Consider the following 13,758-nt stretch of genomic DNA (forward strand, 5'->3'; position numbering starts at 1 on the left):
GTCCTTTTTTTTGTGGCTCCTCCAAATTTCTGATTTAAAGTAAATTCGTCTAGTTTCCTCTCAAAACTTGCAAAGTGCATTTGTATTGCTTTTGCCCATCTCTGTGTTAATCCCCAAAAAAATGTTCATGTGTGCGAGTATAGCATGTGGATACATGCTTGTTGGTCTCCTATATCGCTTTGGCAACCATTAATATTAGATTGACTTCTTCTTTTTTCTTTTAACCATTTATGAAACTGAATTTCTTTTTCCACTCCGCCTTGCTAAATAAAACTATGAGGAAACTCTTTGTAGTTTATTTGGTTTAGAAAAAAGAAAGATAGAAAGTTATATTAGTTTCTTCTGTTTGGGTGTTAAAGGAAAAAACGATGTAAGGGAACCAAAGGAAAATTAGATATTCCAAGTCTACTTGAAAGCTTCTTTTCATTTCCTTTTCAAGGGAAAAGGAGAAGAATAGATTTAATGGAACTTAAATTAATTACTTTAATATTCTGTTGATGATGAATAATAAAACCCATTTAAAAGGAGTAATTGATAATAAATTATCTATCTTCTTAATAACACATCCAAATAATAGTCTTAATCTTTTTTCTTCTTCCTTGTGCAATTAATATGCAAACAAAGGGTTACAGTTTTGCTTCGAACTTAGTGAGACATCTCACATAATATTTTCTCGCTATCTAAAATATGATAAATTCTATAAGAAAGAGCAAAAAGCTTTGACATAGATTAAATTTTACATAAAATATTAGCCATACATGTGATTTTTATATACTAAATGTGAGAATCGGATGGCCTGAATTAAAAATTCAAAACTGAGGTCATTTTAGGTCGTTGATTTATAGGACTATAATATATGAATGTTATATAAACTTGACATATAATATCTGCACTAAGGGTGTGGCTGGATAAGGGTTCAAAATCATATATAATTAATTGGTTGCATCATGACTGTAGCAAATAGCAACCTAATCAATAATAATTCAGCATGTGTAAATGACATGTCACATGTCTTATCAACATTAAGTACCTATAATAATATTGTAAAATACATGTTTATCATCTCAATGCATTTATGCCCTATATTAAATTTGAATTTGTGTTATTCTTATTATTGTAATTTCGCACTCAAATTGGAAAAATTCATTAACACCCCTTCATATGATACATCATATTAATTATATAGCATAAAAAAATTGTTTATAGAATTTCTATATATGTTCATACGTTTAATTAACAAAACAATAGCACTTCAACTTTTGCCAAGTCTGAAATAACGATATTTAGTGAAATAAGGAATTGCTTTTTAATTTTCTTTTCATGTTAACACTATACATTATACGAACTGATAGAAAATTAAAATACTAATTAAAAAGCTAGTTAACATGATAAAATATCAAATCAATATGTATGGAAAAGGTTTAGAATCGGTTAGAGATATCACATGATAAAGGAATAAAAATAAAAAAGAATTTATAAAGGTTAAGATTCAATTAATCAATCAAATTGTAAATTTTAATCATTTTAGTATTAATTTTATTTTATTAGTTGAGTTCTACAATCGCTCATTCATTCAAATTCTAATAAACATTGCTGATTTTTCAGAATCAGCATATGTTATATTGCATATTTAGGCTTTAACATTATAATTTCAAGTCACTATGCTACAAATCAATCGATGGATTATGTAATTGGAACAGAAACACAAATTAACAATTTAAAACTCTCTCAATAACAAAATATTTATCAAATGAATTTTCTTAATTTGTTCTTCTTTTGGCACATACATAGTAGGGTTACTTACAAGTGGATGTGGTGACCAATTTGCTTACATCTACTGCATAGATTTCTACCATCATGCACAGTCTACTTCATGCAATTCTATGGTTCTGCCTATTCAAACCTACCTCAAATTTTACTCTAGCTACGTTTTACTTATACCCCTTTGATCTTATATGATAAACATAGAAAAAAGTTTAATATTAATTATTTGAATTCTAAACAGCTCTTTTCTTTTTCTCTATACCGTGCATTAATTATTAGTAGTGAAGCTAAACTGATTTTTAAAAAATAAATATTATATACTTATTTACTTTATAGAATTCCAAATTTTGATATGTATGAAATGTAATTTTTTTTTAATAAATTCTTAAACTCCTTTCAAGCTTCAATAAAATTTTCTTAAAGCAACAACATGTAGAATTTCTTTATAGTCATACACTTAAAACTAAATAAATTTTAATTATGAAGAGATTATAACTTAATGGATGTTTAAGTATCAAATCTTTTTTTGAACTTAACACTTAATTTTTTTGGTGAAATGATAGAAATAAGAAATAAAATATATAAATATCTTGTCATATTATACAAATAAGATTAATGAGATTTAAAAATGTAATATATATTACAAATATTATTATATAGAAGAAAATTTTCTTAAGGCCGGACTTAAAAAATTTATAACTTATTATAGTAGACAGTTTACTCACATTTATAACTGATCTAAATTGAAACTATAATATTTTATCACTATGTAGAAGTTATTCTTATATAAATAGATTTTATGGTATATAAGCAATTTATTAAAGCGTACCGAATAAAACCCTTACTGGTAGTAAAATACTCCCTCAAAAATGCATATTCAAAATTTGAATTCAAAATTTTAATTAAACTAGAAAAAATCATTACTATCTCATCGAATAAATAATATATTTTTTAAATTTTTAAAAAACTGGGCAATATAATCTCATTTTATATTTTAATCCTCTACTTTTGAAATAAAAATTCTCATATTTTAAATTAAAACATCTCACTCTCGTATTTGTCAATATTCATTTAATTTTCAAGAGGGACAAGCATAATTAAATTTAACATTCAAGGGAAAATAGTAATTTGTTGGACTTTATTTAGATAAAAAGGAAGCCGATCAGAGAAGGACCCAGCTCGCATCGCATCACTTGAAATTTTATGGGCCAACCGCTGCCAAACTAACTAGCGGCTATATTTGTCAATAACTCAACTTCCTCACTGATTCACGAGCATTATATATAGACATGGATCTTCACTCTTTAGATGTTAATCTTTGGCTGAAGCTGAAAAAATTAAAAGAGAATCAACATATTAATTAACCTCTACAAATCAATTTACAAGCCTGGTGACATGGAATACAAACAATTCGCCCAGCTACAAAACCCTCTCCCCATATATATGAACATCGCTATGCTCCTCATAGATATGAGATATTACAGATTTCAAAATCAGAGCTCCCCTCTTTACATGAAATTGCAATTGTGCCGTTGATTCCTTCAGATGCCGCACATTTCCAACTTAAACACTGTGCTACTCATTTAGCATGACCAATCAAGTATGGAAACGCAATGAGAAGTTCCTTCGAATGAGAGCCTAGTTTCCTAGTCTATACCTGAAATTAGGCCTGTAATCAACACTCTATCCGTAACCGCCTCATTTCCGCCTTGAATGTAGGGCTCGCATTCAAAGTTCGATGAGCAAGACTCCTTATGTCCTCCCGGGAACAGTCCCGTGAGATACGAACTAGCTCCCATAGCGCACCTCCACTGATCATGTCCTTTGCATTTACTTCTGAAATTCAAGAAATCTCATATCTCAAGGATCATAATCTGAAAACCTTTTTTTTCAAAAGAAAAGAGGATGTTATGCCTACCATGCTGTGCCAAGTGGCATATAGCAAGCTCTATATGGCGTCTGATTGGTGCAGATTCATCATTAGCATTTTGTACAATCCACGGAAGTGCGCCATCTTCAATAAGAAGGGATCTTCCACCTTTTATTCCTGTGATTGATAAAAATACAACATAAACATTAGATATAGATCTTTCATGCCTAACTACCTATAAGGAGCAACTGCAGAGTAGACTCTAATTGAGCCTCATCTATTTGTAGTCCCAAATGTAACATTGTATGGCAACCAAAAAGATAATTCCCAATTTACTAACGAGTGTTCATTTCCACCTTTGTTATCATGTTAAGGAACGTTAGTTTCCACTCCAGTGCTATAGCATGCAAGGCAAAAGCAACAGCCAAGACTCCAAGACATGATTGCAGGCATCAGACAAAGGACTAACCTTGTGTGGATGCTCGGGACTCGCACTTTGCAAAGTTTGCAATTCCACGTGCAACCTGTGACAGAACATCAGGATGTCCACACCTCACCATTCCTAGCAAGGCTTTTATCCCACCTTCAGACCTTAGCCGCATTTGTAACTTATCTGCAAGACATAGAGGATCCATGGGATAATGAAAAAATGACAAATATATGCAGGAATATGTTTTCAGACAATGGGATATTGAAACATGGACCTGTTTCAGACCATGAATATACAGTTTCCAGTTAAGGCATAAAACACAATTAAGTAATATATTAGTAGATGAAGCAGACATGTATTTCTGTTGATGGCAGTCTTAATAAGTTCACTGTAAATTATAATTAAGCACCAATGGCAGAAAAAGTTTCAACTACAGCTTTGTCACAAAATTCTTAAAGTGCATTGTAATATTTAACAGTTTGATGTCCTACTAATTCTTTTCACTTGCTTTATTCCTACAACTTCTTCTATGGTTAGGAACAGTGGAACATTAAAGGAAAAACCAAAGATTAAGATAATAGCAGAAAAGATAAGAAGAAAGGGCGCATGGTACCATTTCCACAAAGATTTGCAATAGCTCCAGCCACCATTCGAAGAGTTTGTGGATCCTCAGCATCAGCTGCAGTCATAGATAATAAACTGATCCCGCCTTGAGCCATAATAAGCTCTTGATTAGCTTCTGTAGAGAATTTCATAGAATACACACAAGAGAAAAAGAAAACTTAAATACAGAGTTGGATTCCTTAAGTAATAGCCATGATTTAAAGATGCATCTTGGGCAATTGAAGAAGACGAGAAAAGTTCCAAAAAATAATTACCATTCATTGCAAGATTGGCAATAGCACCAGCTGCAACTCTCCTAACAGTTTCATCCTCAAAACTTCTAAGAAGCATTAACAAGGAAGTAAGACCTCCAGCTTCAACAATTCTTTGCTGATTTGCTTCTGCTTCATGCATATGGAGCACACAAAAATTAAATAACAAAATCCACCACCATTTGATCTATCTGCAGGGAAATTAAATACCAATAGCATAACAAAAGTTGCATAAACAGAGATCATTCATGTCAAATGATTGTAATTCACATTGAGAGCCGGGTCCAAGGCATGACATCAGCATGTTAAAGCAGACAGTCATTTACTCAGAAGCATAATAATGTGGTCTAAAGTTGGCAAACTTTGGCAAAAAAAAAAAAGAAAAGTGAATTAGTTGACTGCAAATCCGAAACACTTTGCATTCTATTTCCTTGTCCCTTTTCTTTCCTTATTTTTTTGTAGGGAGAGCAGGGGGTGGGGATGACTTAGAAGGGGATTACAAACCTTCAGCTGCCAGGTTAGCTACCACTTTTACTGCATGAATTCGTACAGTCGCATCATCAGACTCCAGCAATGACAAAATCTTCTGTAATCCAACTGTAAAATTGTATAATCATAAAAGCTATAAGAAACATGTGGACAAAATCTATATGATACTATTATAGACAAACATTTAGACTACCTTGTTCAAAGAGTGAAGACATTGGTGCCTTTTGTCCGTTCACAGAGTCTTTGAATTGGGGATGTCTAACTTGAGATACGAAAGAATCTAAACCAGAATTAGCATTTCCAGATCCACCTCTATCAAGAACCCTTCTTTTCTATAAAGAATCATAGTAGACAGAGTTAATATACAAATTTTGTAGTTGCAACTTCTGTTTACAAGCTAAGGAGGGACAAGAATGCTACATTTGATAAACATGTGCACAAAACTAAAAGCCCATTCAAAAGCTCAAACATTCCGATTTTAAATAAGAATAGATAAACATTATAAAATCAACTATAAGCAAAAATATATACTTAACCTTTCTAAACCAAATACCTGCTCAGATTCAAGAGTGAATTGCAGTAACTGACTTTGTAGAATCATAACTTCTTCTTCCAGCTTCTTTTTTTTATGAGCCTCATCCTCCAGAGTCTTGTGAAGTTTTACAATCTCTGAATCTCCACCTGCCTAAAGCATGAAATAAACCCTATGCGTATTAAAAATTTAAAGTTGCCTTATTTTTATAATTAAGTTTAGGAAATTGGTGGAAAAGGTATTACTAAAAGAAACAGCAGAAAACTTAGAAAATTCATAAATCATACCATAGACTGCATAAAATTCTCTAACTGACTCTTAAGTTTGTTGACCTCCTCTTCAGCTGCCGTTCTTAGCTGAATTTCATTTTGAAGCAACCTTTTTATATCAGCAATTTCGTCAGAAGCAGAAGCACTAGGCACCTGCAAAATGAGAAAAAGGAAATGAAGAAAAAGTTATGGTCATCTTTATAAACATTTGACCGATCAATGATCAGAAAGCACAATAGAATGCATCAACAAGTGAAGAACCATAATGGAGAGACATAACACTAGGCCGCACTAATTTTGCTTTAGTGCAGAGAGCTTAACTGCAGACAAAATTACTCCTATATATCAAAAGTAAAAGATATGCGTGCAGAATAGAAATTTTGCAATAGACATGAGATCCAAGCAACAAGTTTCATATTCCACTAACCACAATAAATGTCGTTTCCCAGACCATAGGGACATAATAAAATAAGCTAAAAAAAAGAATACCTCTCTGTTACAATTGGCAAGGCCATCACGATCATGCTTTCTCTGATTAGCCACCATTTTTTCCTCTAGCTTCTTGACTGATTCCATATATTCCATCTGGCACTTTAGTCTCTCTTTCTGCAAATAGTACCATCAAACTTAATAGTGGAGAGCCAAAAAGACTACAGGAATTAAAATCCTATAGAGCTTCCTTGCTAAAGCATTGCTTTGTCACTTTCATTTGCACTATTTTTATTTTTTTTGATTTCTGAAAACTGCCTGGGGAGAGAAGCAGGTAAATGGTTTTTTTTTTAAAAGCAGAAAATAGCAATTTATGAAAAAATGAAAAAAAATCAATCTATTAAATCAAAATAATTCTAAACCTGCTTTTATAACACCAAAAACAGTCTCAAACAGGCCCTTACAGAGCACACATGCAACCGAGTGATTAAAACTCTCAGAAAAAACAAACAATTCTAATTTTTCCATGCAATATACAAATAGTATATCGAACCTCTAAGGCTTCAGCGAAGCTCCTCTCAACCTCAGCAATTCGATTTTCTGCTTCTTGATTTATTTTTTCAATTTCATCATCAAAAGCCTTCTGTTGCCTTTCATTTTCTGCAATGAGCTTGTCCACTTGTATTTCAAGCTTGCGAGATAAACTTTTGTAATCAAACTCTTCCTTTATTTTTAACATATTCTCTACCTTCATAGCCTAAGAAAGATAAGTTAACAAACACAATCACAAACTGATTTTTTACATAATATGTAATGTAAAACAAATATTTCTACATGCATTCATTATAAGTACACCAGGGCATACATAAAAAGTAATAAAGTAATACGGCTCACCCTTTGTCCAAACAATATAGTGCTTGTAGTCTCTCCTCGATGGCGTGGTGATGGTCCAATTGTCACAATTAACGAAGTTCTTGCTGTGCCTGTATTATATGAGATGGGAGAAGCATACTATATAGTATAAGATTGCATAATATAGGTCTTGCTAATGACAAAAGAGGGAATGAAATGAAATCATACATGATAAAACAAAAAATATGTTGGCAGTAATGAATACCTGGAACACGAAGTCACTACTAGATGAAAATGAACTTTGGATGGTAAATTAGTATCAGTTGCACATAATACAACCACTACGAACTGATTTAGACAGATTATATTGAAACCTAAGCATATTAGTTTACATGAATACTAAAGGAACCTCACCTCCAAATGAATCTTTAAGCAATCTAGTAAGCTTTGAATCACGAACTGGCACATGAGCGCTGTTCTCTGCCAGTGCGTTTATGCACTTTCCTAATGCACTGAGTGAGAGATTGATAGATTTAGCTTCTTCTAGCATATGACCCTCACTTCCTGCCAAATAAAAGAAAGAAAGAAGTTTACAGCCCTAGTAAACAGTGATAAAAAAACGCAGAACAAAAAGTTAGAAAAGCCCTAATGGAAAAAAAAAAAAAAAAAAAAAAAAGAAAAGAAGAAGAAGAAGAAGAAGAAAACACATCATGACCTAAGTGCCTAAGTTTGTAGACTGGAGATGCATAATTGTGGACATTCCTTTCTTATCATCACAAGGGAGGGTCATGTCTAGCAGCCATTGGAACATTACGAGAAACAAGCATACTTGAGATGTTATCTTCAACACAGTTTTAGAAGGACTGAAGATTCACCAACACAAGTCACGCAATTATCTTCCTGATCCACTAGTCCAATCTTAACATAATATTCAATATGTCAAGAAGCTTTTGGAAAGCTGAATAATAAGTATGCCAATGGTGATTCTGAAAATCAAAAGTTTCAATAAGCACCTGACTTATGAACACGTTCTGAACCTGCCAGATCAACCAGAACGAGCTTGCTCTTCCGAACAAGCGGTCTCACAGGTTTTACCAAGTGAGAGGAATCGTCAATTCCATTTAAAAGAGCATCTTCTCGTCCTGCAACAGACCTCTTAACATGAACCTGCACTAACAGATTTAAAATAAATCAAATAGCCTACCATGGAAAACTGAGGCGTGAACATCAAAAAGGAGAGAGTGAATTATTCACCATTAGAATAGCATGACTGCGAGAAGATTCAGTATTCAATTTTGTATTAGCAGCAACTCTGTGTGCTTCTCCTAATCTTAGGAGCTCCACAAAGTTCTGTTGGTCCCTAATTTCTACAAGAGTTGCCCCAGGTAACGAGACATCACCAGTTTTCGGATCCTCCAGAATGGTGATATTATCATTAACTGGATCTAGAAGGTCCTGGATGGTCTCCATATAAAGCTATACATACATGTAAAGAACAAGGTTAGGCTATTGTGGATATCAATATGGGTATTACCAGTCATCTTTTATGTAAAATGTAACTGCAGCCTAATAACCTGCAAATATGAGAGCGACACTGAATCTGTATCCAAAGATACATCTGCTAGAATATCCTCCATTGCTCGAACCATGATCCCACGGGCAGATGTATCATTGCCTCCCAGGTGTCCAACAGTAAAAGTTTTCCCAGTCCCGGTCTGACCATATGCCATCACAGTCCCATTATAACCATCTAAAACACTCTACAAAATAAAAGGACACAAGTAAATGGATAATTTTTTATCTTTTAAATCAAACAAAAACATGGGGCATGAATTTAAAGAAAAAGGCACATTATCAAAAAGATGATGAATGAAAACAAGATTAGTTAGTCACAAGGACGATAAAATGCAACCTATGCATAAAGCTTAGGGACAATATATTTACTGCATTATGAGTTATTCAGCTACAAACCTCAACAACAGGCTTAGCAACAACTTCATAGACACGTTTCTGCGATGCAAATTCAGTAAGCACCTCATCGAACTCATAAGTGTCGGCGTCCCAATTGTTTTTTCTTAATTTTAGTCTCTTAAGCTGAGGGCAATGCAAAAGCACAAATTGATTATAAATGGCGCCACATCTAAATAAATAAATAAATAAGGGAATTGATGATACTGAATACTACCTCTGGCTGCAATTCAACACAATCAGCAAAATCAGCATCTGCCATCAACTCTTCTGCATTTCGTGGCCGCAATCTTACTGCGACTCGAACTCTTCCAGGTACTAATTTTTAAAGCAGTAAAATCAGCATTAGCTAACAATATCAATTTGCAAATGATGCTCTTCTACTTTAATCACAAATGAAACTAATACTTCTTTTATAAAAGAAGATAATAACAACATAAATAAAATCCCAGGTAATCAAACACATTTTCCAAAATAAAAACAATAATGAAAATACAAGTATCAAAGAAGCTTCTAGATCGCAATATTCAATGGTAGAAAAGAAGCAACCTCCATCGTCTCCGGCGTTGGGAGAGAAAGAAGCGGGAGTGCTGCGGCGGATGACGGATCCCTGTGAGTGTCTGGACTTAAAAGAAGAAGATTTGAGATTTGAAGAAAGAGGCTTCGGTGCTCCTTTCGCAGTGCCATTTCTATAAGCACTGGACGCCATTATTATTTAACTCGCTTTATTGTGTCTTGTGCTATTCGTGTATCGTTTAAAGATTATGGTATTGTCACTAACAAGTAACAAACAAGTGTTTGGAATTAAAGAAAGAGAAAAGAGAGTGATGCTCTGCTAGATTTGGGGATTTTTCAGTGGATTCCAAGTTCAAACAAAAGTGATGAATGATGATTGCCAAAATATATGGTCCCACTTTCAAACAAGACAGGGACTGCAATAAGACTTTGAATTTTACAACTATTTTGTTCCTTTTTCTTTTTTCATGAGCTTTGCAACTTTATAATTGTGAAATTTGCTAAAAAGTTCCTGAGGTTAGTCTTAACTACAAATACATCCATTTTTTTAGATTATAATTAATTAACATGTTGCTGATATTTATAGCAGTGAACTATGATTCCTTCTGTTTATTTTTTCATACTTTACTCTTAGTTTTGTCTATCAATTTGCTTCTGCTAGTATACAATTATTAATAATTTTTTATTTAAATATTTAATTTTGATTATAAATATATTATATTATTAAAATAATTATATTTAGCTTTTATTTTTATTTTAATAAACGCTTAATATTTTTTCTTATTTTAATAACTTTAAATTTAGTGATTGTGAAAAAATTAAAAAAAAACATAATAGATATATAGTAGTTTGATAGTATTATCACAAATTCTTTTTATTTGATTAGTAATTAATATTATTATTTTATTTAATTAATATTTAATATTATAATAAATTATTATATAACCATATCAAAACTATATATATTTTTTAATAAAATTTTATATGATGCGGTTTTATAAAATGTTGTCAAATAGAGTCTTGTAGAAAAACTTGCTCTACTTTATATATATCTTATAGATGTAAAGTGTTTAAATTGCCTCTTATAAATATTTTAATCCTTTGGCAGTTTTCATTTCTCAAGCTATATTTTACTAAACTTTTCTCGTAAAAATTTAAAGTAGAAAATTTTATAAACTTTCTAATATAAATAAAATTTAATAATTATAATTCTAACTTGTAACAAAAATATAAATTGAAAGATATAGAATAATAAAAACAAAAATATATACCTTTGCTCATTATTTTAAAATTTAAAATTTTATTTTATTTGTTATTTAATAATTCAAAATTTATCTCCGGATGTCATAATTTATCTCAATTCGCTAATAAAAATTCTAATGATATTAACGTTATCTAATATCTTTTCTAAGTTTTTTTCAACTTTTTAAATTTAGAAAGAAAAATGAGAAAAAAGAATAAAGGAAATACATAAAGAGATTTTGCAATAAAAATTGAGGTGAATTTATTCTCTTTCTCTCCATTTATCTTTTATTTATTTATGTATAAATAAATTAGGAGTAGTTAGGCATCTTGGTTACCATTTTACGTTGTTGAATCTACTAAATAGTATTAATTTGAGAAAAATGGAAAAAAGAAAAAATGGACTTTCTTGCTAATGGAATCAAATTCAAGGGATGTAGTGACCCGATTCTCCTAATTTGAGGGACTTAATAGCAATTCTTTGTTCGTAATTTTGACACGACAGCTAACTATATTTTAACCCTGCGTCGTGTGAGAGGTGGATTCATTCACGTGCGCCGGTTTATTAGGCATACTGCGTTACTGCCCAAAATCACCGTTGTTTCTGGTTTTACTCATTTTTAATTAACAAACGAACTTGGTTATATCCTTTAGAAACCCCAAAAGAACTAAAATGAAAAGACAAACTCGCATATATTATTTAATACAATCCGCTTTAAGGATTGAACAACTCCCGAATTCAGTTTTAATATATTAGTTTAATGCATAATTAATTGAGATTTGCTTATAAATGAAAGTAAAGTTTTAATTAATGAGTTAACAATTGGTCTTAAATTATTAAGGGATCCGCCTAAAGTGGTATAAAATTTGAGGCATTACTTTACCTATATGTATCAACTTATTTTTCTTTAATATTCAGAAAAGTAGATAGTCAGACAAATATTTAATATGAAGGTAATTGCTCAATAATTGAATATGTTCGAATAGTTATGTGAGGTTACATGACATTAAAGAGGAGGATGGTGCAATGTGCCATGAGCAAATAATAATGCCCTTCAAGCCGGGATAACTGGGAAGAGTCACTAAAAGCAGAAGACCCACTGCTCATTGCAAACTGTAATTGTTATATATATATATATATATATATATATATATATATATATAATATGAGCTTTTGTCATGCTACATTCAACTCAATGGTCCCTCAGATGTCCCAAAATGTTTCACTTCAGTGCCCCAAAAATTAGAGAGACAATTAAGGAGACAAAGATTACGACAAATGATGTTTCTTCTAACTTTTAATTGTGTTTTTGTTGAGGTTAAGAAAAGGAAATGCATGTCTGACCCTACGAAGTCGAGATTTATTAACAAGAAGCATAAGAATTGACGTCATAATAATAATAATAATAATAAATAAGATCTATAGTTACGGAATTTTACAATAATTTTGGTTATCTACAAAATAAGTAAGTTTTGAGGTAATAAAGGACGCACTCATCCTATGATGGTAGAGACAAATAGAAAAGGAAATATGATCAAGAAAAAGAGTAATCATTCATAAAGGTTGCAATTGTTACTGGGCAGTAATAAGGGAGAGGCCGACAGACAAGTCATATTTGACAATTGGAGCAGCAACGGGCCTGTTCAATTGTTGTCTGTGTCTTTTGCCATTGGGCCTCACTTAAGATATATGCTTTCATCCGTGCTCACTGCGCCTCTTGAAGTTTCATTATTCACCGTCACATTTAGCAAATTTATATTTACGGATAGATACGAGTATTTTATATTTTAATATTTTTAAATTAAAATAGAATTGAATCTAATTTAATAAATAATTAATATATTTTTTATTATTTAAAATTAATAAATATATATTAATTATTTATTAATTTAAATTTAATTTTATTTTAATTTAGAAATATATTTTTTTTTATTTTATATTTTCTATATCATGCATTATATACACATCTGATTCGCTATCCTGTATTTTATATATTTTATTTTAAACAAAAAAAGTTATCCTTATTAAAAAAAATAGTAAATTAAGATCTATTAAAAGACAAATTACTTCAAAGCCCCAATACTCAAAAACAAATATTTTTTTCCTTTCATACTTACTATTTCTTTTTTTTTTTTTTAAATTATAATTATTTATCACTTTTATATTATTTTCTCATTTTTTCTTATGATATTCTTTTCTCGAATTTTACGCACCATTATTTTAGTTTAGAATATTAATAAATTTCTCATGTCTAACCGTAAGATCTTCCACATTAATCTGATATTTTAAATTATATAAGAATGCAATCTTCCACATTAACCTGATATTTTAAATTAGATCCTCGAATGCTCTTATGAGAATGATTTCACAGTTAACATAAAAAGATGGAAAAAGAATAAAACCTCCTTTATAAATGGACTAACACTTAAGGATACTAATTGAGTTGTTTTTTAATAGAAACTTCAAGCCAACCTAGGCTAGGTGATCTCCAGTTTATTATATATATATATACACATCCAAG

The 13,758-nt window shown here is 31.2% G+C and overlaps 1 protein-coding gene across 1 annotated transcript; it reads right to left on the reverse strand.

Moving 5' to 3' along the window:
• Window positions 1-3,101: 3,101 nt before the first annotated feature.
• Window positions 3,102-10,391, reverse strand: LOC8270653 (kinesin-like protein KIN-UB). The gene is made up of 19 exons (XM_002511689.3): window positions 10,028-10,391; window positions 9,696-9,796; window positions 9,482-9,604; window positions 9,085-9,270; window positions 8,765-8,986; window positions 8,524-8,677; window positions 7,925-8,074; window positions 7,553-7,641; window positions 7,212-7,415; window positions 6,719-6,835; window positions 6,248-6,382; window positions 5,982-6,113; window positions 5,622-5,760; window positions 5,444-5,536; window positions 4,943-5,068; window positions 4,678-4,803; window positions 4,104-4,247; window positions 3,683-3,811; window positions 3,102-3,600 (listed from the first exon to the last, which is right to left on the reverse strand). The coding sequence occupies exons 1-19, from the start codon at window positions 10,185-10,187 to the stop codon at window positions 3,440-3,442; spliced, it is 2,691 nt and encodes an 896-aa protein (XP_002511735.2). The 5' UTR covers window positions 10,188-10,391; the 3' UTR covers window positions 3,102-3,439.
• Window positions 10,392-13,758: the final 3,367 nt, after the last annotated feature.

This window comes from Ricinus communis, chromosome 1 (assembly GCF_019578655.1).
Source record: "Ricinus communis isolate WT05 ecotype wild-type chromosome 1, ASM1957865v1, whole genome shotgun sequence".
NCBI classification, from domain to species: Eukaryota; Viridiplantae; Streptophyta; class Magnoliopsida; order Malpighiales; family Euphorbiaceae; genus Ricinus; species Ricinus communis.

What these genes read in the sequence shown, in the direction of transcription:
- LOC8270653 (XM_002511689.3), bottom strand. Translation starts at nt 10,187, where the DNA reads ATGGCGTCCAGTGCTTATAGAAATGGCACTGCGAAAGGAGCACCGAAG. An exon ending in TGTCGCTCTCATATTTGCAG is followed by an intron (nt 8,987 to 9,084) that starts GTTATTAGGCTG and finishes ATGTATGTATAG; the next exon opens with CTTTATATGGAGACCATCCA. An exon ending in TGCAAATCTTTGTGGAAATG is followed by an intron (nt 4,248 to 4,677) that starts GTACCATGCGCC and finishes TATGTCTTGCAG; the next exon opens with ATAAGTTACAAATGCGGCTA.